This window comes from Melopsittacus undulatus, chromosome 4, assembly GCF_012275295.1.
Source record: "Melopsittacus undulatus isolate bMelUnd1 chromosome 4, bMelUnd1.mat.Z, whole genome shotgun sequence".
In the NCBI taxonomy this organism is placed as follows: Eukaryota; Metazoa; Chordata; class Aves; order Psittaciformes; family Psittaculidae; genus Melopsittacus; species Melopsittacus undulatus.
The window spans coordinates 22358569-22385933 of record NC_047530.1 but is presented as its reverse complement, the minus strand read 5'-3'; the positions used below and the strand labels follow the sequence as shown (position 1 = coordinate 22385933).

General features: G+C 36.5%; 1 protein-coding gene across 4 annotated transcripts in view; it reads left to right on the top strand.

Moving 5' to 3' along the window:
* Positions 1-26683, top strand: part of KLC1 (kinesin light chain 1) — a 51440-nt gene extending 24757 nt beyond the window's left edge. The window contains exons 5-16 of one of the 4 annotated variants that reach the window (XM_034061926.1): positions 3199-3424; positions 3941-4028; positions 4756-4857; positions 5478-5651; positions 5797-5896; positions 6757-6806; positions 6896-6963; positions 8385-8493; positions 11799-11933; positions 17129-17259; positions 21671-21737; positions 23112-26683. In XM_034061926.1, coding sequence (XP_033917817.1) covers positions 3199-3424; positions 3941-4028; positions 4756-4857; positions 5478-5651; positions 5797-5896; positions 6757-6806; positions 6896-6963; positions 8385-8493; positions 11799-11933; positions 17129-17259; positions 21671-21737; positions 23112-23177 — 1316 coding nt within the window. In that variant the 3' untranslated portion in view covers positions 23178-26683. Of the gene's footprint in view, positions 1-3198; positions 3425-3940; positions 4029-4755; positions 4858-5477; positions 5652-5796; positions 5897-6756; positions 6807-6895; positions 6964-8384; positions 8494-11798; positions 11961-15795; positions 16417-17128; positions 17260-21670; positions 21738-23111 lie in introns of those variants that run through there. The other 3 variants (XM_034061925.1, XM_034061927.1, XM_034061928.1) reach the window with 3 other exon arrangements.
* The last annotated feature ends 682 nt before the right edge of the window (positions 26684-27365 follow it).

Sequence of the window (27365 nt, the reverse complement as noted above, 5' to 3'; positions counted from 1 at the left end):
GAGTCCTGAAGGAGCTGGCAAATGAATTTGCTAAGCCACTGTCCATCATATTTGAAAAATCATGGCAGTCAGGTGAAGTTCCCAATGACTGGAAAAAAGGAAATATAACACCCATTTTAAGAAGGGGAAAATGGATGACCTGGGGAATTACAGACCAGTCAGTCTCACCTCTGTGCGTGGCAAAATCTTGGAGCAGATTCTCCTGGAAGCCATGCTAAGGCACATGAAAAACAGCAAGGTGGTTGGTGACAGCCAGCATGGCTTCACTAAGTGGAAATCCTGCCTGACCAATTTGGTGGCCTTCTATGACGGGGCTACGGAACTGATGAACAGGAGTAAGCAGTTGATGTCATCCACCTGGACTTGCGCAAAGCATTTGACACTGTCCCACATGACATCCTTGTCTCTAAATTGGAGACACATCAATTTGATAGATGGACCACTTGGTGGATAAAAAACTGGCTGGATGGCCGCATGCAAAGAGTTGTGGTCAATGGCTCCATGTCCAGGAAGAGACCAGTAACCAGTGGTGTCCCTCAGGGATCGGTGTTGGGACCGGTCTTGTTCAACATCTTTGTCAGTGATGTGGACAGTGGGATTGAGTGTGCCCTCAGCAAGTTTGCCGATGACACCAAGCTGTGTGGTTCGGTTGATAAACTGGAGGGAAGGAATGGCATCCAGAGGGACCTCAACACGCTTGTGAGGTGGGATGATGCTGACCCCATGAAGTTTAACCATGCCAAGTGCAAGGTCCTACACCTGGGTCGGAGCAATCCCAGGCACAGCAGAGAAGAGATTCAGAGCAGCCCTGCAGATAAGGACTTGGGGGTGTTTGTTGATGAGAAAATGAACATGAGCCGGCTTCAGTGTGTGCTTTCAGCCCAGAAAGCCAACTGTATTCTAGGTTTCATCAAAAGGAGCGTGACCAGCAAGTCAGAGGAGACGATCCTGTCCCTCTGCTCTCGTGAGACCTCACTTGGAATATTGTGTGCAGTTCTGGTTTCTTCAGCATAAAAAGGACATGGAACTGTTGGAACAAGTCCAGAGGAGGGCCATGAGGATGATCAGGGGACTGGAGCACCTCCTGTATGAAGATAGGCTGAGAAAGTTGGGGCTGTTCAGCCTGGAGAAGAGAAGGCTGCATGAAGACCTCATAGCAGTCTCCCAGTATCTGAAGGGGGCCTTTTAGGGATGTTGGGGATGGACTCTTCATTAGGGACTGTAGTGACAGGACAAGGGTATTGGGTTGAAACTTAAACAGGGGAAGTTTAGATTGGATATAAGGAAGAAATTCTTTACTGTTAGGGTGGTGAGACACTGGAATGGGTTGCCCAGGGAGGTTGTGAATGCTCCATCCCTGGCAGTGTTCAAGACCAGGTTGGATGAAGCCTTGGGTGATATGGTTTAGTGTGAGGTGTCCCTGCCCATGGCATGGGGGTTGGAACTAGATGATCTTAAGGTCCTTTCCAACCCTAACTATTTTATGATTCTATGACCTCAGTTCAGAATTTGTCCCACAGTCTTTCCTGTGGTCCTCAGAATGGAAAATGTTTGGTGAAAGTGACTGAGAGAGTCTGAAACACTAGCTTTTTGATGGTCTGACCAGATGGAGAATTCTGTTAATGACCTTTTTAATGATCTGAGTTAACACTTTGGAGCAGGTTTCAGTATGACACCCTTCTCATATAGTATTTTGTCCTTTGCTGAGCTTGTCTTCCTTAGTTTTATTGCTCTTTCTAGCAGTGTTGTCTTCTGGTCAGGACTCGTGAATATACCGCGAAGTTTGAGGTAGAGGTTTGCTAGCATGATTGATAGAAGCCATTAATAGATAAACCTTGCTTAGTGAAATTTTGGGGGTTTTACGCGTGTAAAGCAGGTATTATATAATGTATTGTTATTATAGTTTATAGGCAGTATGCTAGTAATTCAGTCGTTCTCAGTAGACAAGAGACTGCACAAAGAAATGTCTGAAGGGTCCTACCTGTGTAATCTGACTTTCAAATTTCATTATGGGCACATACACAAAATACACTACATTCTTCATAGGATGATAATGCTATCTGTAGTCAGCAATGGAAGGAAGACTTGAAGAGTTTAGAATAGGTTAGTTTTCACTCTGAGCTCCCTTCTGAGCTCATGCTTGTTTCCCTAGAATTTTGCAGTAGGAAGGTTGGATGGCAATGCTGTCTATGTACCTGCATAATCCACCTACCTTATTTCAAAGATGATCTGTCAATGATTTTCTTGACCTCCAGGAAAAATACTGAAATTCTCCAGTGCTTTGGTAGGAAGTGGTAGTAGGTGTAAACTTGGAATTGTGTGATGTCGCTGGCATAAAAAGTCTCCCACTTGAGGTGAGAGTGGTTTTTGTCCGTAGAAAGGAGAAAGTCAGGCTCATAACTGGAGCCCTTATCCTGTGTGTTGTTTAGAATTTAACGCAAATGAGTAAGAGGGAATTTTCTACATTTTTTCCCAGAAATCTCCCAGAGGAAGAGAAAGATGGTAGTAGATTTGGGAGGGAGAGGCTGGGTAAAGGAAGGAATTGGAGCATGGTGGTTGCAACAAGTAAAGGTTGTTGCTTCTGGAAAACAAGTGACTAAGCCAGGTTAGTAAGTAAAACCTGAAGGTTTTACTTAAAGTGTCCCTGGCCTTGACCTGATGCCTTTTCTCTTGCAACTGTTACTTATGGCATGCAAGATCTTTTAATCCTTTATGTGCCAACCTTAAGTACTCTTTGATACAGCAAAAAAGGGAAACACAAAAAAGGTATGTCTAGAGAAGAATAAAGGAAAAATGACAAATCGTTGGAGCTTTTCTGCAGATGTTTAGCTTGTCTATGTTAATGTGTCTTTCCATAGGGAAAAGTGGATATTTGTAAGGGCAAAATTATGATATAATCTCGGGAATTGATAATGATTTGCTTAGCTGAAATAGTCTCCTGCTTTCTTCTCTGATTTATTACATTTGGGCTTTTGAACTAATAGAAGTGTAAAATAACACAGTAATGGACACAACATAAAGAATGAAATTGTTGTAGTTCACTGTCACTGTTGAAGACAGCCTGACTACTGTGAAGTATGTTCTAATACTACTTCATAAAATTCAGTGAGTCTCATTTTTTGTTACTGAGCAGTACTGCTAAATGCTTTAGTTACAGTCATCTTTTAAACATCTTTAAATCTTGTGTGTTTCTTTCAGTTCAACAGCAGCATAGCAGTGCAGCAGCTGCTGCCCAACAAGGTGGCTATGAAATTCCAGCAAGATTGAGGACCCTTCATAACCTTGTCATTCAGTATGCTTCCCAAGGTAGATATGAGGTTGCTGTACCTCTCTGTAAACAAGCTCTTGAAGACCTAGAGAAGACTTCAGGTCACGATCATCCTGATGTTGCCACTATGTTGAACATACTTGCTTTGGTGTACAGGTTTGTATACTGACATAGATAAGTATCAATTAACTAAATATTTGGCTACAACCTGTTAATGCTCAGACTAACATTTTTTGACTATTTTCTATTCCCTTTCTTAAAAAAAAAATCGAAACCCTCAGGAGGGTCCTGCAGTACTTATATGTATCCTTGTGCTTAAAAGTCAAAAAAGTTACTGCTTTTCTGCCTTTGCCTTTTCTTTGGAAGTGAAGTTGGTTTTGAGACCTTTTTTTTTTTTGTTGTTGTCTGTTGAGGGGGCTTGTCTTGATTACCCACTTCCAGATAATCTAGAGGAATAAATTGGACAACAGTGTAGCAGTAGTATATGCTAGTCCTGAACCAGCAAACTACTTTACAGTTACAGGCTTCGTGTTTTTATTTCCCAATTCCTGAATATATTCTCAATTACTCTTCTTTTGCACTAGCATCTTTAGGCCAATGCTGAAGTCAGCTTTGTTTTTATGATTTCTTTTTCTGAATCCCCTGTATTAATTATGACTTTTTAAAATTTAGAGACCAAAACAAATACAAAGATGCAGCAAATCTCCTGAATGATGCCTTGGCTATACGTGAGAAGACTTTGGGCAAAGATCATCCAGCGGTTTGTATACATGCAGTATTGTATTTTCAGTTGTGTTTTTCACTGAATTCTTTTCAACTCATTTTAATATTAAACTCAACAGGAAAGTTTTTAAGACCTGGCTTATCTCTAGACAGTACAGGTAGGAGGCCACAATATAACATGTTTCATTTTCTCTTACATATTTAACATGCCTTTCGAGCATTATAGTCAATGCTTTTTCACCATAAATGATCCTCACACATTTGATTTTGGATTGCATGGATTTTCTGTGGGAAATCAATTTGTGAAGAAAGATTTTAATTTTCTTACTCAAATCACTTTATAAATCTCATATTGAAGGGATCCTTCTAATTTGTTTTATGGCTGCTTTTTAATGATTCTTAAATCAAGCTTTTGTAATTGGCATTTAAAATTAATGTGGTATCTCACTTCATATACCCTGTGTGACGCAGGGCAGCTCTGAGTATAGATCTGAGAAATAACTTTGTAAGAGAAGAACATACGAAGAAAATGTGTGCACTAAATGGCATTTCCACAAATAAAGCAAAACTATTCCATGATTTTTTTTCCCTTTCCTTGTTTGTGTATGAATGTATTCGATAATAATCACTTCTTCATTTGCAAATCTGAGGTCCACCTTGTGCATGGAAAATTTGAAAACGTCAGTGCGTTGCAGATGTATTCATTTGTCACATATTTGTATCAGTAAATTCCAGTGTAATTAAAATTTTTCTACTGTTGACAGGTGGCAGCAACTCTAAACAATCTTGCAGTACTTTATGGTAAACGCGGAAAGTACAAAGAAGCTGAACCGTTGTGTAAGCGAGCTCTGGAAATCAGGGAAAAGGTATGAGTAAAAGAATTCATTACTTTTGAAGGGATTGTTTTGAGGGAGAGGGCAAGGCTTAAACTTACTTTTTTTACTCGTTTTTTGTTTCGGTTGAGTAGATCTGCCCTAGTAGATAGCCATGTCTGAAATTCAAAACAGGTGTATATTCAAGTAGTTCTATGGAGCTGTTGGAGCACTCTGGGTATATTGTAAATTTTGTATTTTGTAATTAACCTTTCACTTTTTCTTTCCCCTTTGATAGTTAAGTAATCATTTGACAAAAGCTTTGGAACTAAAAATGAAACATCATTAAAATTTTGAAGTTGATTATTCTATGACTGTGTGGATATTTATTCTAGTCCATGACACTGAATGCCTGCATCCTCAGGCTTTGTGTAATACACTGCATGTCATGTTGTTCTGCTACTTGTATTATTCCTGTTATGAAATGTTCTGCAGCATTCTCAGTTCTTAATAGAATTGAGTAATTTTCATATCTCTCAAATGCAATTCTTCTTTTGTTATCCTCATGTTGAATTGATGAGGAATAAAAACTAATGGAATATTTCTAAATTATGCATTTCTAAACCCTGATATGAGATTAGAGAATATTTTAATACAAGTTATTTAATTTTCAGGTCCTGGGGAAGGATCACCCTGATGTTGCTAAACAATTGAATAACTTGGCTTTACTATGCCAGAACCAGGGTAAATATGAGGAGGTTGAATACTACTATCAGAGGGCACTGGAAATTTACCAGACCAAGCTGGGACCAGATGATCCAAATGTTGCAAAAACAAAGAATAACCTGGTAAGCCTTTTATGAGTAGATCTAAGAAAAAAGCAAGATTTTCTGATTAATTGCAATGCACCTTATTCAGCATATATTGTATTTTTTATTTATCAAGCTAAATAAAAGTGTGCTGATACCTTTCGGGGGGGTATTTCGTTTTTAGGCATCCTGCTATCTAAAACAGGGCAAATTTAAGCAAGCGGAAACTTTATACAAAGAGATTCTTACTCGTGCTCACGAACGGGAATTTGGCTCTGTAGATGGTAAGAAACTGAGTCCCTAGTTTTGAATGTATGTGTCATTTTGGTAGTTATTATGAAATAATATCTGCAGGAAGTTAATTGTATCCTGATCAAAATCATTGTGCACTTGAGGTAGGCTTAAACAGTGAGGTAACAAACATGTTGAAGTAGATTCGTCATAAGAAAGCGTTTAGATATGTCAGTAGCATTTAATTGAAAGGCAGGTTTTTTTAACATGAGGTAGACTTCATAGGTTTATGTTTCATGGATTGTATTTCTGGCACAATTTACATTTATGCCCAACCAAAACCAATTTTGGTATTTTTATAGAGGCAGAAAAATCTGTGACTTTCCATTCACAGGTAAAAGTCAGTGCAGGACTTTTTAATGATATAATAAATACATTGTTAATATGAGTCTTCCATTAATACATTAAAAGAATGGGGAAAAATACCCTTAAATTGCAAATTATAATGTACTTTGAAGTCAAATGCATTTTATCAACTGTAAATCACATTGCATTCCATGACAGTAGTATGTGTACCATTTAGTGGATGTCAAAAAACAGTTTTTATTATAAAAGAAATAAATGTGCAGTTTTTAGCCCAGAACTAGGCGCATGACAAATCGATGTCAGCATATGCTAACTTCAAAGCTTCTTAGAAGTAAGTGTTTCTAAGTTCAGATAAAAGAAGACACAGTTGTAAAACTATAAAGAAGAAGCACATGTTTTATTTTTCTGCTGCTTGTAGTATGGACAGTAAGCTTTTTTTGGGGTGGTAATAGTATAATTCCCTGGTTCACAGCTTTATTTCAGAGGGGTGAAAATGAAAACAATGCTTTGTAGTTCTTCTGTAATATATTTTCTTGTGTTTCATCAGATGAAAATAAACCTATTTGGATGCATGCAGAAGAGAGGGAAGAATGCAAAGTAAGGCCATTGGCATAAATCTTTTTTGGAGATTTTACTTGTTTAAGTTGCAAGTTGGTTATTTTCATTCAATGTTACTTTTGTTTTAGGGAAAGCAAAAAGATGGCACAACTTTTGGAGAATATGGTGGCTGGTACAAAGCTTGCAAAGTTGACAGGTGGGTATCTTCATAGGACAGACAATGTGGCAGTACACAGTATCCAGAAATGTCACATTAACACATATTTAAAACCAGACCAGTTGCTTGCTGTGGACTGTAAAAACAATAGTATTAAAAATTCAGGCCCTAAGAAAGGGTTTCAGGAATGTACTAACAGTTTTCAAGTCCTGTGGATGCTTTAAATCTAGCCTGGTTAGACTAGTAAGTGAAAGAAAAATTCACCAGTTGAGCTCTTGGCAGTCCTTCAGGTAAAGCGTAGGTCACCTTTCTCTCTTTTTATTCCTTTGGTTGGTTGTACGTGCTCTCCCTGTCCCAGCAAGGGCTCTAGAGAGCACCAGAAGCAAAAAGGAGGCTGTACAAGTAACTGAGCCTTGAGTTTTTTTAGGTGGTGCAAGGAAACAAAGTCAAAACTGCCACAGTTCAGCATTATTTGAGTTTATAAAGCTCAAAGAATATAGCTTTGTGTGAATGAAAGTGTACTTTAGAATGGAAGAAGAGAAACAAGGACTTCTGCTTGGATTGTACTTGGTGAAATAGGGTTTGTTTGCTTTAATTTTGTAACTTACCTCCCTTTTTTCTAGTGTGCAAGTGGTACAAGGTAAGAAACCTTCATCTAGTACAGATAATGTTTAGTGAGGGGTTTTAATTTATTCAGTGTTTGAATTCATGTATTTTACAAGTAGCAGAACATTTGAACTGTTGAAATCTGCTCTTTTCCCTCCATCCTGAACTCTGGGTGCAACACATTTTGTTGGTTTGTTTTTCATGTACTAGTTCATCCTAATGCATGAGGAAATCTTTTTCTCTGTTGTTACTGGATCAAAATTTCACGCAACAATATGGTGACTGAGCTAATACTGTGTCATTGAAACAAAATTGTCTTGTTGGAGTGTGAGACTTGTTAATGGAATGTACAATTTTTATTTTTTTTCCCTTTTATTCTTCAAGCATAGTTTGAAAGCATAGAAAATAAGTATGAAGTAAAAGATGATGAACTGTTAATTTGTTTTGTGCCTAACACATGCTACAGTAATGGTCACTGTATGCATGAGTACGCATATTTTCTGGAATCTTCACGATTACTCAGTTGGGCACACTCTAACTGAGCTAAATTTTTACCTTGAGATACACATGAGAAACAGAAGGATACAGCACTCCAGTTTTCTCCTGAGTAGATTTAGAGGCTGTTTACTAACTTTCAGTTTCAGGGCTGTTGGCTAATCATAATGTAAGCCGTTAATGCATTTGGCAAGGAGTTAACAGATTTATCCGTGTACATGCAGTACAGTGTAGTGTATTTCAAGAGACTTCCTTTTTGTAATTACTTAATATGATAAATACTATATTTAGGTTTTTGTTATTTTGTGAATTGAGAAGTTTAGTGTCTGTGTGTGTGTGTATTTTTTTTCTTTAAATAGTCCAACAGTAACAACTACCTTAAAGAACCTTGGAGCGCTTTACAGACGACAGGGCAAGTTTGAAGCTGCTGAAACATTAGAGGAGGCAGCAATGAGATCTCGTAAACAGGCAAGTATGAAAATTCTTAATAATATGTCTACATTGTGATCATGCAGATTTTCAACTTCAGTATCTATCATATGTACAGAATATGTGAACTTTTAGTTATGTAGTGGCTGGTATGTTTAGTTATTTAGTATCTCTAATTTCAATCTGAACTGATGATAAACCAGTACCATCTTAACACTTCAAACTGATTAATTGCTAGGGCAGCGGCATCGTGTCCTGGGGGCATGATTCAAATTGGAGGTGAAATTGCATGGAAAATGGCACAGCAGAAAACACTGATAGCCAGCAGTCCTTACTTGCCTACATGTCCTGAGAGAGAGGCTATAACTAGGGGAAGATGGAGAGTTTCAATGATAATACAGTTTGCCAGTAATGCTGTTCTGTTTTCAATAAGGAGCTATCAAACTTTCAAATGTTTTGTTTCTGCAAACAGCTGACTGACTGATGCAGGCCTTTAGAAGACCATTATAAATGTATTAGTTGTTTCTATTATTTCTGCAGGTTGATGAGATGGATATTATGGTTTAAGCGGTGGGTCTGTTCTTTTAATGCAGGGAAGTTCAGTGTCTGTACTCTCAGATCTGCAATTCAAGTAAACCTTTCTCAGTGGTGTTTTATTGGCTTTTTGTTTTTCCTTTCCCTTTTGGATGGATTGATACAATGTCTTATATAAAAGTACCCAAGACAGGACAAGCAAATATGGCTTGTCAGTATTAAAATTGAAAGAAAAATAAGAAAATATAAGTGAATAAAAAAAGCCCTTGGGAAGTTCAATTTTAATTTCTTTTTTTGCACAATGATTTGCTTTGTTTCTGTGGGATATTTTTTTGTCTTATACTGATTTGAGGTTGTATTTTAAACAATGATATTGCAGTATGTGATGTATATAGAAGCAGATTTCTGGAAAAGGGAGAGAGCAAAAGGCTCCTGGCAAACCTCGTGCTCTTATAGTGAATTCAAGAATAGTTCCCTTTGATGTAAGGTGGTTTAAGTTCTTTCTTCCACAAAAAAATGATGGAAAACTTACAAGTGTTTGCCAAGTAAATGGAATGAAACTGGTAAGAGGAAAATATGAATCTGGGACAAAGGTTGTTTGGCAAGGAAAATTCAAGGGTTGGGGGTAGTTGATACAGATACTTTCTTTTACTGAGGATGATTTTAACTTTCTTTTACTGAAAGCTCATTTTGGGAGTGTCTCGATTTGAAAATAAGAAATGAAGATGCACTGCATCTTAAAATGTTTGCTTTGGTTCTTAGTTTTTCTGTTGCCATTACATGTGATTTTTTTTCTTTTTTTGGGGATGCGAACAGATACAAGCAGGATAAATTGGAATAATGTAATAGTAATAAGGCAACTTAGCTTTTGTTTGTTCTTTTTATGTATATATCAGAACCAAAACAAAACAGAGCACTAGCTTCACCAGCTTTTCAAGTTGAAATTTCCACTGGGAATCTTGGAATTAATTATTTGGGAATTAAGTATGAGAGGATCTTGCTATTGGAGAAGTCTTTTTTTACAGTCTCTGTGTAATGAGTCCACTTATGGCTTCCCAGTACCACTGCAAAAACTGTTCTTTGTCTCCATTTTCCTTAAAGCCTGCTGGAGGTTTGCTGCTGCTACTTTGTTTTTATTAAGCATGTTTCAGGTTTTCATTGTTGCATCATATACCATGTCTACCATTATATCATCTTATGCACAGCACTAGATTTGGACATGTAGGGAACAGTGCTGTCTTACTAGCAGTGTTTAAGTCTACCTTTCTATTTTAGGTCATTAAATTAAAGGAGAACAGCCAGGGTTAATCCATTTCCTCTTTTCAGCTGAAAGCAAAGAGGTACTTCTGTTCCCAGGTGTGGAAAAGTACCAGTCCTCCATAGTTGTGTTCTCCTTCATGCATGTTTTGTTTGCTTTAGCTCCTGGGATGCAAATGCAAGATTTTTGAAGACCAGTGAAGTTCTTTGTCCTTCATCTTTCATGACACAATCAAACTGGGGAAGTGCAGTTCCTCATCCCTTTGTTTTTTAAATGTATGTATTAACATGTGAAGTAAATGAGTCACAATAGCTTTGGAGCAGAGCCCAGACTCTTTATGTAATACTTCACCTCTTTAGTGGTGATTTTAAATAGTTTTATGGTTTTTGTGTTCTGTGCTGCTGAAGGGATTGGTGCAGAAGCGGTTTTGAGCCTGTGCTTCAGTACTGTCTGAGAGCTCTAGCCAGTTTTCTGCACCATACAGCCATGTGGAAGTGAAAATATATGATCATTATGTGTTCATACTTCCTTATTTGTAGATTTCCATCAGGGAAGGCTGTTCTGCTCTTCAGTTAGTGGAAAGCAGCTATGTGGAACCAAGAACCTAGTTTCTCCATGCTACTAAGCCAACTTTCTTTCTTATTTGTGCACTTTACTTTTTAGAAGAATTCTGGCATGATTTTCACTTTCTGTATTGTGGTAGGCTTTATGGATTTGTCACACAGATCCCCTGCTGCATTTCCTGCTCATGTTGCACAGTGAAAGATGCAGAATATTTTCTTATGTGTAAGGCACTGACTGGGCATCTCTTCCTGTGGGATACTGTTCATGATGTGGAGTATATGAGGCTTATTCTAAAGAAAACAAAACTTGAGTATGATTTGAGCTTTATTGCTTTCTAGTTTCTGTTAAAGATTTTGCCTTTATTTTTAGTACATGATTTTTATAGAAGGCATTTAAAGATATTCAGAAGTTTATGTGGCAATTGATGGACATTGTTTAACACAAAGCAAATGTATTTTATTGACCACAAATATAGTCTGTTCTATTATAGCTTATTTTCTATTTAATGTCTTTCTGAACAATAAATTATACCACTGTGCCAAGTATCATATGTCTCTATTTTTAAATAACACAACCTGTGTCTCAGGTATTAGGTACCTGCAATGTTCTTTCCAAAGGTGGGTGAATACTGTACCATTTGGTAGGTAGAAAACTGAGAATTGCATTGACTGTTCATGATCTAGGAATTGCTTAAACATTAAGCTGGTGGCCAGGTGGCTTCAGGTAAGTTATGTGAACACTGTGAAGCTTTGACAAGTGATAGGGAAGGAGGAACAGAATGGCAAGTCACTGAATTCTCTGCCATACTGTCTGTCCACTTCATGCTCTGTCGATTTCTGCAGTGTGTAAAGGGCAACTCAGATGCCTTTTGAAAGTAGAATTGGGGTGATGGAGTAATGGGTTGGTTTGACTTCTTTCTTGAATGGTTGCTGTGTGTTAGTACAGCTCGCAATAAAAAAACCTTTTTGCCATTTTTTCTAATTCTCAGGGTCTTGACAATGTTCATAAACAGAGAGTTGCTGAAGTGCTGAATGACCCTGAGAGCATAGAAAAAAGGCGAAGCCGAGAAAGCCTCAATGTTGATGTGGTAAAGTACGAGAGCGGTCCTGATGGAGGCGAGGAAGTGAGTATGAGCGTAGAATGGAATGGGGTAAGTACAGTACACAGTTTAAGAAAATAGCCTAAATCAATTTAACACCAGAGCAAATATGGTTGTCCAGTCACCAGCCTCTTGTGTTTTCAGTTGTTTCTTGGTTAATCTACTTTTTATTTTGTAATTTTGCAGAATCAAGAATAAAGAATAACGTTTTGTTTATTATAACATAATTTAAAAAATTGTAACATTTAAAAAACTTAAACCGTCCTTTCTGTTTTCCTGAATGGTGAAATTTCTTCAAGAATCCTAAGCAGTTGTATTTAAGTTGTTTAATGCTGATTGAGTGTCCTGGTTATGGTCTGGTTAGTGGTTTCTTTTTACTGGTAGAAATTCTCTGGCAATTAACTTACTTTGCTTTTGTCTTTTTGATGCTATATTTGCCTGTATTTTAAATGGTTGTTTAAAAATATTGCATCTCTTGCAATCACAAAGAACATTTGCTATGGAGATGTATTAAGTGTAAGCAGTTTTAGAGTAAATGTGTGAGCAGTCTAACACTAAAATAATTCCAGTCTCCTCCTTACCCAAAAGGAAAAAAGGTAACTTTTCAAGCTGGTATACAATCCATTTTAAGAGGCAGTGCCATTGCATAAAAATATGATAGTAACTTCACGTATCTTGAGTGAAATATTAATAACACTTTTCTGTATTAGAATTTGACTGGAGTCAGGGCTTGTTCCAATTTTTTGCATATATTGGCTTCATTATATAACACTGTCATAAAGTAAAAACATACATATAATGTGATTACATATGCATTTTTGTATCCACTGTTTTCCTTTAATTTGAAAGACAATGCCAGCTTTCAGTTATTGATCTGGCTTATGTAGTTGCTTGCTTCTTTCACCATGTTTCCCATGCTTTATTCCATTGCCAGCAATGGGATATATATTGCACTGTTAACCAACTCCCAGCTGCAGTTCTGCTGAAAATACTGTTAGATTATAAGGTGTTGTCTGCTTTTGCTGTATGGGAGGGGAAGTAGCCTACTTTGCAGAGTTGAATGTTCTGAAGTTTCATTTCTCTTACAGTAGCAATCTTTCTCTTTTTATTTTTTTTTGTTAGCCACATGAGACAAAGTTTAGCATTCCAAAGAAACCTTGGTAAAACACATACTGCTTTACTCTTCAAGGAGAAGGTTCTTTCCATCTTTGCTTTTATCTCTTTATTACTGTTTTCTTGGCATTGGTGTTCTCGGTGCCAAGACAGTCAATCAGCATCTATTGTGAATAATACTGCATCATCAATAAAGCCAAAGTAAGGTTGGATTAACACTTTTTTTAATTCTCATTTTGCCCATTCAGCTTTAGAACTGTGTACTGTACTCCTCCCTTAATTTTCACTGTACTTTGCATGACTATATGTTCTAAACAGATTAAACATTTTTCTGTTATTGACATTAATTAAACAAGCATGCAGGTTTTGGATTGAAAGGGCCTTTTGTGGAAAAGCAATAGACAGTATTTCTAGGTCAATATGGGAATCAAACTTGGTGATAAAAATTGTTGATCTGAAAAGTTAAATTCTGACCTCTCAGAGCAAACTTAATTTTTAGTGTGCTGAAGTGGCATCACTTTGTTCTCAGTTTATTTATTTCCCTCATGAGAGGTATTTTTGTATTACACGTTTTACATAAAAGTGGGCAACTCTCTCTCCCTCTACTCTGCTAGTGTTTCTGTCTCAGCGCTGTTCTTTCCTCTACTTTATATTGTGTAGGTTTTTTTTACCCTCATGTGTTCCCTCCAGACAAAATATCAGAGTTCATGAAGTATAGTAAAATTTTTTACTTCTGTCTTTTCCACTTAAATTCTTCTGAAGTGGTCAAGCTGAGTGTCAGAATACTTGGAGTACATAAAGCAACAAAAAGTTGTTAGAAAATTTATTGTAATTAAGTGATTTCCATATGTAATTTAATCCATATTAAGCAGGATATGCTTTGTAATGTCTTGCACTCTTACAAAAAGAACTGAAATATCTAATGAAGTAAATCTGCTAATAACTATTAAAACTGATATGTTAAGTGAAGTTTTATAGTGCATGTTTACATGTTTCTTAGAAAGTCCATCCCTCTAAGTTAACAGAAAACAAAAAGAAAGCAAATAAATACCTGGTTTTGAAAATTCAGGGTAGAAATCTCAAGATTTCTATCCCCTATTATATTTGTATATAAAAAATGACAGTGCGTATCTGTAATTGACATTTTTGCAAATAGATCTTGCACCTAGTTGCAGGCTGGATAAAAATCCTTGTGGTGTGATAGTGCTTAATTTAATGTTCTAACCTATGTGCTTCAGAGATATGTCTTTTGAGCACAAAAGTCTGCTTTCAGGTGTGAAACAAAAGCAGTATATTTTACTACTATACACTAGCTGCTAAGAGTTGCTCTACTGTAATAAGAAATATCAGGTCAGTCAGAGGGGCATTGTAGAAGACAGCTAGAGAGTATGCGAAGTGATGGTGGGGAAGTGTAAGCAAAGGTAAGGTGATTCTCATTCTGAGCAACATAAAAGTTGCAATTAATCTTTGCCATAGAAATGGAGATATTTTCTGCTTTTTTGATTGTTTTTGCTGGATTTAGGAAATTTTGGTTGTTTTTTTTTTTAATCCTAAACTCATGTTTTAAAGGTATTTTTTTAATCATGCAGTCATTGTTTAACTTGGGAGTTTAATATATTTATTCCAGATTTGAAGTAACCAAAAGCTTGTCTGCTTATCCATAATGGGCTAGTTAGCGTGATAGAAGTTACACACCCCTACCAAACTTGTCTTACATTTGTTCCTTAGATCATTATCACTACTATAGCACCACTGGTTTAAGGCCATAGGAATAAAATGAGCCTTTTCACTGATCTAATACTTCTAATTGGAATTTAAACTTCAGTTTCTTCAATCCTGCAAAGCTGCAGTGTGTTTTTAAAAGTGCGAACAACGCACACAATTTAGTTTGAGATGGAAATAGTTATATTTTGATCTTCTGATCACTTTGTAGCAAGGTATTCTGCTATTTCCATGAATAATTTTAATTACTGTTTCTTCCAATTGCTGTAGGTAAAGGCCTTCAAAACAGTTACCTTAAGACTATCAGTAATGGTCTCTGTGCTTACACCAAGAATGGAAAATGTATAAATTGAGGTAGAGCTTATTTTTAAAAGTGAATTCTATCAGATGCCTCACTGCATTAGGAAGAAGAGAGAAATTTCCACTTGGATTTTATATTTTATTTTATACATCTATTTATACATACAGAGGGATGTGTTCTAAAATTATTCTGAAACTGAATTGACACAGGTCAGTTGGATTCTGGTTCCTTAAAGGAATGTACAGGATTTTGTCTGGAGGTTAGGAGAAGACCTTGTTCTTCTTGCTGTTGTGTTTTGAGGAATGTTCCTGACAGAAGTTAAAGCTGAAATGAATGCACCTTGCTCTGTTCCTTTCTTCTGGTTTGTTTTTATTTTTTCCTTTATTTTTTATTTTTGTGTTAACATCAGCTGAAAAGAAAAATCCTTCCTTTGCTTACAAAATGTAATACCCAAGCTATCACTTCTTAAGGGTTTTTTGTATTTTATGCAAATTCTAACTAAAAGAATGCACGGAACCATTCATGCTCATTTGTAAGTTGCATATTAATGATACAGGTGAAACTGCAGAAAGATGTACATTCTGGTAATTGCAAGGGCCTGCACTTTGTGTTTCAGGGCAGCCCAAATACTCCAGAAAAAAATGTTTTGAATGTGACCTAGAAATACTGTAAACTTAACTGTTCAAAATTGAAAACTGTTGAATTTTCCCCAACAGTTTCATTGAGTTTTTCTCTCTCCGTTTCTGACAGGCCTAGATGCCTTTTGTGATTCTTATACTGTCTCCTGCATGACGGGCGTGCACCATCTTCAGGCTTTAACTTCTCTCTTCAGTACTGACTGCTGTGTTTTAGCAAACCCTTTAAGATTCTTGTCAGAGCTACACTTCCCTGTAAACTGGCCATTCCTTCAGTGCTGGTGTCTTTTTTTGGTTTTCTATTTCTGTTCATGTGTAGCTTTGCCAGTTATGTATCTAGTCATACAAAATATTATTACAACCATTTGCTGTGTAATACATAGAAGAAAAAAGTAACAATGAACTTTAGAAGTAGCTGTTCACTATGGAAAAAAGGTAGTTAAAAGTATCACACAAGGTATTACTGAAATGGCATGATGGTGATCTTTACAGGAGAAAAACAAAACCCATAAAAGTAAGGCATGTTCTCCAAGTGCTTTAAAATGTATTTAGAGACCTATTACATGGTTAACATCAATATGGAACTCTGGATGTCTTAAATTATGAATATTCTAAAGTAGCATTGCTGTATAGTCTTTGTGTGAGATTTTCGCAATTATGCTTTTCTCTACTAATCTTGGTGTTCAGTGATTTGTGTATTTGTCTTTCTAACTTCTAATAAACTCACTCTAACTCAGGTGTCTGTCTTTGTCTGCTTAGTAATACTTTACTTTCTTCTTTTACAATTCTTGTTTCATAGTCACATAGGATTTTTATGAAGTAGGAAATGATCACTTCTAATTTTACTAAACTAGGTTGGTTTTGGGTTTTTTTTTAAACATTAAAAAATATATTTTTTTGGTGGAAGTTTCTTCTGGTCAGCACAGCAGTGTGTAAAACACGAATGCAGTGTATGAAAAATTCATTTCATTGTGTTTTACATTTTCTTTGGTACAAGTTAAAATGAAGCACAGGAATTTAACCATACATGTTTCTGATCAGAAATATTTTTGTGTAAGGACTTTAGGATTAATTAAACATGTTTGCAGGTAGTGTAGATGTTTAGAAAGAATAAACCAGAGTTTTTTTTCCCTAGTGATGAAATGCTTTTGCTTGGGGCTTGTGCTCTTATAAAATGGTAACATGGTGATTTGTTTGACTCCTGTGGTGGGTTTTTACTCACTATGAATCATGGCTTGAGCATGTCTTGACATTTTAGAAATCTCTTACAGTTTGGAAAGCACCCTGTTGTTATAGTAAAGTTGTAGCTACATGGTATTACATGTTTAGGTAATGTACTAAGTACCTATTAATAGCAATAAAAAAAAGTCATCAATTAAAGGGTCTTGAGGCAGCTTTGGGGGAGGGCACCAACTCTTGCAGTTTCACATTTGTTCAATTTTTTTCAGGATGGCACTGGATCTTTAAAGCGCAGTGGTTCCTTTAGCAAACTTCGTGCTTCCATTAGACGCAGCAGTGAGAAGCTGGTTAGAAAGCTGAAGGGAGGAAGTTCACGGGACAGTGAACCAAAGAATCCAGGGTAATTATCTATCCTTAGCTATGCTGCTGTGCCTTCCTTCTGTGCCCCCCACTGTAGCCTAGTGTAGTGCCTAGAGCAGTGTTTTCTTCTCTGCTTAGCTAACTCTATTTCACATAGATTTGTATCTTAAAGTAAAATAAAATAAGAAATAATTTCTAAAACTTATAACTAAAGTTCTGTAACATCTGAGGAATTATATTTGCTTTTAAGAGTTAACTCAATTTAAACTGTGGTTTTTTTTCTTTTTACGGCTTTAGCCATTTGAGGAATAGAAAAGACTCACAGAAATATTGATAAACGTTAGTTACCTGCAAAATTCTCTTCACACAGCAGTGAAGAAAAATAAATGTTACTGATTTTTGATATAGCTTAATATCCTGATATATTCTTAATAGAGCTTTATCTATTGCTGTGGATATAAAGAGAATTACTAACTTGAGCCCTTCTCAGTTTCTGTTTTTGGCAACCCCAGATTTCAGAGAGCAGAGGAAAATGTTGACAAACTTGAACCTCATTGTGCATCTCAGTAACATTTTGGCCTCAGTAAAGTCAGTGCTAAAAATTCAAATTTTAATGAAGTTAACTTCTCTTTCTTATTTACCATGCGATTATAGATTTGCATGTATGTCATATTTCTAATAATTGCATTAAAAACATTCATCACTTACTGACTGCTGCAGGGAAATTGAAATATTAAAATACACTGCTATTTTTCATAATAGCATTTGTGGGTGTTCCCTTTTGCCCCCCAACATTATTGCAGTCAGAATCACAGTGTTTTTTCCCCCTTACTGTGGAAAACTGGAACTCACTTCATTGACTGGAAACTGGATGACAGTGTGAAATTGAACTTACGCTTTAAACCACTTAAATTGGAGAACGTGGAGTAACTTCTGATGGAGCAACTGGATCTTAGTAATATAGTAGGTGATGATGGTAATACCTGAGGCAGTGATCTGGAGGCAGGCTTTCAGTGTATTTCTGTAAGTGCTCCACTGAAGTTTTACCTCATTGTTTTCTGTGGCTGTGGAACATTCTGTACAGCTGCAATACACGTAGAATTCACATGTGATTAGAAGAAGGAAATATGTAAATGTAAAATGCTTTAGGGAAAACAAGCAAATGCAAACCAAAATAGAATAAAATGGTTTTCCTTCTTTGTCTTCAGTGTGAGCAGTTTCAAAATTTGGTTTTCTGTTTCTGTTCAGCTCTGTCTAGAGTTCATACATTGTAGCTCAGGTATGTTATTACATGAATAGATGTATATATTCATAGCTAATTTTGCATTTTCTGATCAGTTTTTGAGATGTGGAAAGGTTTTAAGTTCCTGAAAAGCCAAGAGTTTTATTCCTTGTTCTCTGTAGTATATAGACCTGATTTGCCTGCAGGTAAAATAATTCCATGGTTATAGGTGTAAAAAATTATGCTTATGTATAACTGAAGACATTTGGCTTTTCAGTTTCCTGTAAGAATTTGCCTAGCTTTTTGTTCTCTGCACTTCAGGAATGTTATTTGACCAATGTAGAAGTAATCTACCCATAGTAAATTAATTGTATCTTGGGGTCTGTGTCACCAGAGAAGATTGCCTCAAATAAAGACATTAATATGAAACAGATATTTGTTTGAAAACAAAGCAGTATCTTTTTGCTTTCACTTTTTGAGAAAGTATTCTTGTTTTTTTAGATGTCACCATAGTTCTCAAAGAGTAAGTTATTCTTAAACTTGCAATATATATTTTGCATTGACAAGCTTTTTTGTAGGTATACACATTGAGTGTGTAAAAAAATACTGCAAGCTCTGTGCTTATGAAATTGAGACATTTTTAAATTCTAATTTGTACTAGCTGGTTTTAATAACAAAGATTCCTGGTATTAAACACCAGCTTTGTAGCTCATGAAGCATAACTGTACATACTGATACTCCAGAAAGTCATTCTGATCTCATTTTCTGAAAAACTTTAGTAAATAAATTTCTTTTTTCTGCTTCTGAGTTTACTAAAAGGGATATTCAGTTTTATTATGCAAACATTTGTTTTTAGAGTGTTTGATAGCTGAATATTACAATAGTGTTATAGTGTACATATAAATCATTTTTGCTATGAAGTCAGCTGCTCTAAGTAGATAGAGGACATATGTGCTCCCATCCTTGGCAGTACATCTCTGCATTCCATGCCTATGTTTCTAGGAAGACTTTGTTTTGAAACTGATTTACAGCTGTTGATTTACTGTGCTTCTGTAAGTAGCAATTAACACTGCCAGTAAGATTCTGAAAGAGTCATACTTAAATAGAAATACATTAATATCATAGCATGAAAGAGACTTAATTATCGTATTGTTGCTTCATACAGAAGGCTGGAGAAAATAAAGTAGAAAACTCATCAGGGAAATTGTTTCTTTAAAATAATGGAAAAGCCTTTTTGACAAAGAATAAGATTCTTCTTTGAAACGCACAATACCTGAAGCACTGTATCAGTTCTTTCTTTATCATATTTCAGAATTCAGTTCTGTAGTAATTTAACTTCACTCAGTCAGTGTTAGGTTTGATATTTTCACTTTGAAAATTTTGATCATAGAGCAGAACAGTTAAGATTTATAATTAAAAAAAAGTTTAATAATTGCTATTTAAGCAATGATATTAAGCACTGGAAAAACAGCTGCATGGTTTTTGTGCAGTTATGTTGCTAACATGGAGGGAGTTAAAAGTGTATTTGCCAGACCAAAGTTCTCACGCATGTTGATTTAAAACAAACACACAAAGAAACAAACAGAACCAACCCCCCAAAAAACAACCCACAAAGAAACCAGTATCTCATGTGATTAAAAACAAAAAAATTTTTTTAGTTGGCAATTTAGCAAGAACCTAAAAATACGTGTGTAAATTTTCACTGGTGGATTTTCTATTTCCCTGGAATATTTTCCGTAAACCTTTATGCTCTTTTGGAGAGTTTTATGTAATGTTTGTTTGTGTTTTACAGATTAACTTACTTTGGCTTCCATATATAACCTCTTCTTCTATGTGTTTCCTTGAATAAATGAGAGGTGTATACCATGCATGAGTCTTTGCTTTGTTGTTGCTAACATCCATGTCAAATATTTTAAGTTGTGTGTGTTCTAGCTTCTGAAACATTCAGATTTAATGCTAGGAAAAGGCAGTGAGCCTATGTTATGTGGCAAGTGTTGCCTGTGTGTTAGTGTTTGCTTTGTTATTCTGTTAAGTCGTTGCTTTATGAAAGCATTTAAAAATCACACTTCAACTATTAGTAGTCGTGCTTCAGTAGAAGTAACACTAGTTAATATCTAAGGTGATCTGTATGGATAAACCTTTCCGTGTTACTGGAAGGCTTAGAAACTCGGCCTTGACCAGTTGTGTCTAATGCTGTAGGTAGCACTGAAGGATTAGGGCCTCATCATCTTGTGAATAGTTCATCAAATATGTATTCAAAACCCTCCTTCAGGAGTTCTGTAGTAGTTAAAGAGCTAGTGAAAAATCAAAGCAAATATAGACCCTTCTGGGTAGTGTACAGACACTTCAGAATAAAGGACATCAGACTTTCCTGTTGTAGTCACCATGATGGTATGAATCTTAAGGCTCATTTTGAATTCCATTACACATTTTAAAATATTTTGTTAAATTTTGCTTATGTTTGAGAAGTGTAGGTAAACTGTTAATCCCATCTCAAACAGCAGCAGATATTACAGTTAACGCAGTGATATTCTGTCAGTAGCTCCTGTGTAGGTGATGAATTGACTTTTTTTAAAGTCATCTGTTGCTTTCAGTGCAGTAGTCTCTGGTTGTTACCACTGCTCAGAGTCTTATCAAGCCAAAAGCATAACCAAAGTTAATAGCAGCAACTCTCTTGTTTCCCTTCACTTTGAAACGTGTGAAATAAAAAGATTTTAAAGTGCTTTTTGAAATTGATTCAGAAGATTTACCTAGATCAGACAGAAAGCCTTAAACTGTTGTAGCTTTTCCATGTTAAATGCTGCCTATGTAACAAACTTACTCATGCTTCGTATTTTTTCCTAAACTGTCTGAATATTTTGATGCTTTTGTAAGAAGCTGCATAAAATTGAAACTGAGAATTAGTTAATTAAAAATCAATGCTAACTCAGTGTATTAATTCTATATGCTTTAAAAACTAAGATTTTGTTTTGAGTTGAAATTAAATCAGTGGCCTGTAATGTTTAAGTTCTGAAATATTTTTGGGGGTATTATATGTAAATTAGAACTGAATATAAACATGTTTTAAGTTATGTAGTTCTCTTAAAGAGTATCCCTCAGATAAGTTTTGGGGCACTGTTCAAACTCCCTTAACTATGCATTGCTCATTGTTATACTTGTGTTTTTAGAGCTGTTAGTTTTCAGCTATTCTGATTGGTTTATCCTTGCATGTTCACTGTCCTGGTTGCAGCATGAAGCGTGCCAGTTCTCTGAATGTTCTTAACATGGGTGGCAAGGCTACTGAAGATCATTTTCAAGTAAGAAGCCCTACAATACTCTTACAAAAATAGCTATCATTAGTAGGGTTTGGGATAAAGAGAGTATAATGATCAATAAAACAACAAACTCTCAGTGAGTGTTAAGAGCTTTCCTCAGTAAGATGCTTAAAACATATGCTTAAAGCATAATTCTGTAATAGTGTTGTGAATTATGCTTCATTTTAAGCGAGTGCTTATGTCCAACCAGTAAAGAGCATTGGCTTTTATGATACCAAGCAGGCTCTGCTTTGGACTTTATTACAGTGGATATGAAACTTCTGGAATTGTATGTTCTTGTAAAGATAAAATACAGGAACTTTTAAAGCCCAGTTCAGGATCTGTTTACTTCATCCACTTTATGACAAAGGGCCAAATCTTCTTAATTGCTGTGCATTTTCACATTCCTTTAAATGCGACCTCAGTTGTTTCTGAGGTTGTATAGGAGCATTCTCTAAGTTTGTCTGATCTGTGTTATGCTTCTGCTAATATAAAACCCTATTCTGCTCAACCATGAACCGTGTTCCCAACTGCTACTACCCATTTTCTGTTTTTACCTAATAAATCATAGTTTCTGTTGTCAAATGAGTTTGCAGTGTTCTGTGTTCTAAACGCTGTTGTGCATTTTACTAACGCAGTAACTGCAACTAATTCTTAGGAAGATAAAATTGCTTCTTTGTACTAACAAAACTGTATGTTTTGGATCTTGAGCACTGTTTGTCCTAAAGTAGCAGGAAAACCCAAACTGTGTGGCTCTCTTTTTGCTGTTGAGTGGCATAAAGATGTTTTAACTGTATTATCTCTAATGAATGTACTGCAGAGTTTTCTGTGGTCTGACATATATGCATAACTGTACTCAGAGTGCACTTCAGCCAAAAAAAAAAAAAAGTCCAGGGTGAAGCATAATTCTTTGCAGCAACAATGGTGAGGTTTCAGAATGCCATGCCCTAGGTGCCCCTAACCTGGATCCCTAGTGGGTAATTGATGTGACTTCCAGAAGAGTAATTTGTTGTTTGTGTGTACACAGTGATACTAAAATTAGTTCTTAGTTCTTGTGAACTTCAGTAGTTCACTCACTGTAGACACTCATGACGGTTCCTGTAGATGGGCTCTTGCATTTCTGTTAAGGCTTGCATCAGCACTGTAAAGGGTGTATATACCTGTCAATAGATCTTTTCAGGATCACTAGTTGAAAGCTGGGGAATAAGATATTAGAATACAGAAAAGTTGACCCCCACCACCCAACATGAGCATGGCCAGTTCTCTGTAGTTCCTTGTATTTGTTTGTTCCTCTTTGTTAAAGCAAGTAATTTTATTTGCCTGAACTATCTGGACGTCTGCTTAATTTATTTGTTTGTCTTTTTCCCCTTCACACAGGAACGAAATAATTGTTTGACAGACTCGAGAGTTCTGAGTGTCAGTCATACTGATTTGGCGCATTGAGAGTCTTGGACAGAAGCTAGCTAATATTCCTTTGTGAATAAAGAAGCACTGAGAACTTCAAAGCTTTGGTTCCTCATCATTATGTATAGGAACACCTAGTTTGTAATTTTGTTGGGTTTTCTTCCAATGGACTGCTGGTTTTACCTTTTCTAAATAGGGATGATTTAAACACAGCATTAGTGGGTGTTTTCTTCTAAAGGAAAACTATGTAGATATATATTGCTCATTGCACTGCTCCCATTCATACTACTTATGTTGATTTCTTTAATAGATTGGAATATTACAGCCGCCAAAAAAGTGTAAAAATACAAAAATATTTAAAGCATACCAAAATGCGTTTGAAAACGCTGGCAAAATTTAATGTGTAGCAATAAATATATACAGTGCTGGAATGAGAAAAGGATACATTGATGTGCATTACTGTATAAATTCAAATTAAGCATACTGTATTGGTGGGGCTTTCTTTTGCTCCACTGATTACTGCAGTGTTAGAAACCTTAGCTGGCAAAGCAGCACTTAGACACGGCTTACTTAACCACTATATTGAGCTATTAAATTTATCGGAAGAGATGGCTGGGGTTGCATTATACAGAGATAGCATGAATAGCAATACCTCTGACCATGACTTTGATACTTGCTGATGTAAGTCTTAGGGCACAATTATCAATGGAGAGAGGATGGCTCGTGTTGATCAGGAGAAATGGAAAATGTTTTGACCTTTGTACGGTTGAAGAATACTGAAGTTTTGGACTGTAGCTGTCCCAGAGCAGCTCCTGGTGCTCTTGGGGAAACATAAAGCCTCAGGTTGACTTGCTTGTCCACTGGAATTCACAGTCCCATCCTGTTTGCCAAAAGGGCCCCAACATTTCCTTATACTGATCCCAAATCCTGCCTTTCTCCATGATAGCTGGTGAGAGCAGAAGCAGGCAGGTACACACTAGGCTGTTACATGGTGGAGTAGCTGCTGTGCAGAGGACCACTGAAATCCTAGGGGCCCTAGGGGAAGCATTAGATGGTCGTAAATGTACTTATGATTAATATATATGCTGTCTATATACAGGACTGCTGCTGGAACTAAATATATATGTTTTAAATATTGTATAGACACTAGTGTTTCCTTTTGCTTTTCTGTAAAGCTTGTAATTTTGTTCATCTTTTGTAAAAGTTCTTATTCATGTGAAGTTGGATGAGAAAGTAAAATAAGTGTGTGTACAAATGTATTTGTGGTCATAGCTGTAAGATGGAAAACAACAAAGGAAACTAACTTTGGGAAAAGCTGGAATATTCATTCAAGGTTAGTGCCAGCCAAAGGAGGCAAAACAAAGGAACATAAGCAAGTTTTAGTATTTGAATAGGCTGTGAGGAGTCATTAGAATTAGTATTTTGTCGAAGTCTTTGACTGATTTTCGTTTGGTTTCAAGTTGGTTACAGTAACTGATGCAAAAAGCTGTGTATGTTATGCACTTAACTATGTTTACTAGGAGGTGTGTACCTGCTAGAAAGACAGTTTAGAAACAGTGAGATATAATGCTGCTAATGTGTAGGAGTTTTTAGCACAGAGTAATGCAATTCATTAATGAACTCGAGCAAGAACAGATTGCTGCTCAGTTACCTTAACAATATGTACTTATATAATGTAGACTCTTGAGTTTTAATCTTTTATTAAGAGCTTTTTATATTAAAAAATACATAATATATATACTTTTATTCCCCCTAAAGCAAGACGTGTTGTATGCACTTGTTGGTGAATTCGTTCTCCACCCAAAAGCAGACTGAGCTGGCTCTGTATGAGGAGCTGGACATGGGACACAGCTCACTGAGCCAGGGAAGTGACAGAGTTGTCTGTCCCTCTGGCTGCGAACACCCCTTGCAGTTGGCCCATTCCACACTAGCAGGATGGTACTGCTACTGCTATAGGAGTGTCTCAGTGGGCCTGGTCTGTGAGCTCCGCGTTTCACTGGGAGACCCTTACAGGAGTCCAGCTCCCAAAAAAGCCCACAGAACTAGAGACAGAGCTTATTTTGGTAATAAGGAAGTACTTAAATGGAAGATTTTTTCTACATTGATCTTTCAGCTTTGAAGGAAAATTATTTTTGCAGTCTCTCAAAAACCCCCTAACAAACCAACTTGTGTAAATAGCAATAAAATATTTAACCATGCCAAACTACAATGTGCAGGAAGTTTTAAAAGGAAAGACCATAGTGGGTGATGGTGATAGTAAGGGAACCTTCTCGTTCAGGATCTTACTGTTGGTGGCATTACTAGTACTGTGCTTTTAAATGTTTTAAACCTTTATATAGTATTGTAAAGTGTGTTGGAAGATAAGTTGAGCTACTGCCTATTAAATGATTCTTACATTTAAAAGGTTATTCTTATTTTTTTTCAGAGAAGAAACAAATTTCAAGACTTCTCTAATCCATAAATCACCCAGATATATAGCCAAGTCCTAACAGTTACGAGCCAGTGAGCTGTTTGAGAAGAACTTGTAAAGTACAAAAGCACGCTTACTGTGTTTGAAAGGCGAATGAGTTACTGTCACGACAATGTTTGTATACATTTAAATTTCAGGTGGGCCTCTTAGTGTGATTTTATGGAAGATTTTCTTTCTGAATTTCCCAGTACCAGTTGTAGCTGACAGTGCACAAAGTGTAGACCCAGAATACCCAGTTGTGTAAGTCCTGGATATCTTCAGTACTGAACCAAATCAACAGCTCTTACGAAACAGAAAACTAAAAAAGACCTTCAGTATTGACAGGCACCTTGTTAGTGCTGGGCTGCTGGGGTTTAAATCTGTTTTGTAAGAGTGAATTTCACTCAAACAGTGGTAAGGACTCCAGTTAGGCCACTTCAGCCAAGTTCTCCTATGGGTGGTGGATGGTGGTTCTGGGATATAGCAGTGGGGTGCTGGAGGAATCGTGTGTGGAATTGTCACTGAGGGAAAGATGCCCACGGGTCTTCTGTGCAGTGGTGTGCAGGTCTCTAGGAATTCTGGCAATATTTGGTCCTGAGTTCAGATCATATTAAATACTACTGTAAAATGTAACTTTTATGATTTGCTCCTCTTTAGAAGGAATGACTGGACTATAGCTGTGATGTTTATGCTTGCAGTACTGTGGTGACAGAACATAGCACTGAAACAACAGAAAAACTAATGAATGCATTCTCCAAGAGTTTGAACCTTTTCTTAAACGGCATCCCCTTTTCTCCCAAGCCTTCCTGAATGGTAGTAAAATAAAATGGGTTTAAGTGTTGAGGAGTATTTGTGCTTAAATTGTACCATTGAGTCTAGTAATTTTGAAAATGGTGTGATTCTCTTGTACATAAATAGTAAAAGGGGCATGCAGTACTGTGATGACAGTGTGTTTACAAAACCTGATGAGTTCAAGTTACTTCAGTTTTTGTTCTGCTGGTCATGTATTTTGTCTGAAAGCTGCTAAGAGAAGTGCATTGTTGGTCATGTTGGCCTGTACTGAGAGAATAAATGTTAAGATATGTGATGCTGTGAAGTTTACAGTTTCCTTGTAGTCGCTTTACATTGTCACAGACTTACAGAAGTATCAGTATAAACACTGGCACTTTGAAGTTCTTGTAAATAGTTTAAAATTGAGGGAAATGTGAACATCTACATTTGATTATTGCGTCACTCCAATGCACTTGCATTAGTCTCAGTGTACTCAATAGCTAAGGTCAGTAGTTTGTTTCAAAGAAAAAGCCCAAAACAACAAAAGCAAGAGCAAAGCATGGGGCCACTATTGGATAGAAGGCAGAAGCCAGGAGCTGCTGAGAAAGATGCTCAACATCTTTGATCTCATCCTATAGTGAGGCTGCAAAACTGTTCTTTGGTTGTAAGAAAGTAAACATTATCTTTTAAATAAGAAATACTGAGAGAACCATAGTTAGAAGCTTCATTTAACATTCAAAGCTGCTCTAACAGTTGTGCTGACACACAGCTGAGAGAAACTAAGCGTTTTATAGAGCATAGAACAACTGTAGTGGTTTTTAAAACCAGATCAATCCTGAGGCTCCATATCTTTATACACAAGTTCCCACTCAAGCAAGGGAGGTTATCGTGTATTTAGTTTTAAATTACATAGTAGAAGCACCATGGAGTAGAGGTGGTGGGTGACAGTGGAACTAGGCCAGATGAGTTCTCTGCAATCGGAAATGGCATTTTCTGTTTTCTGGCAT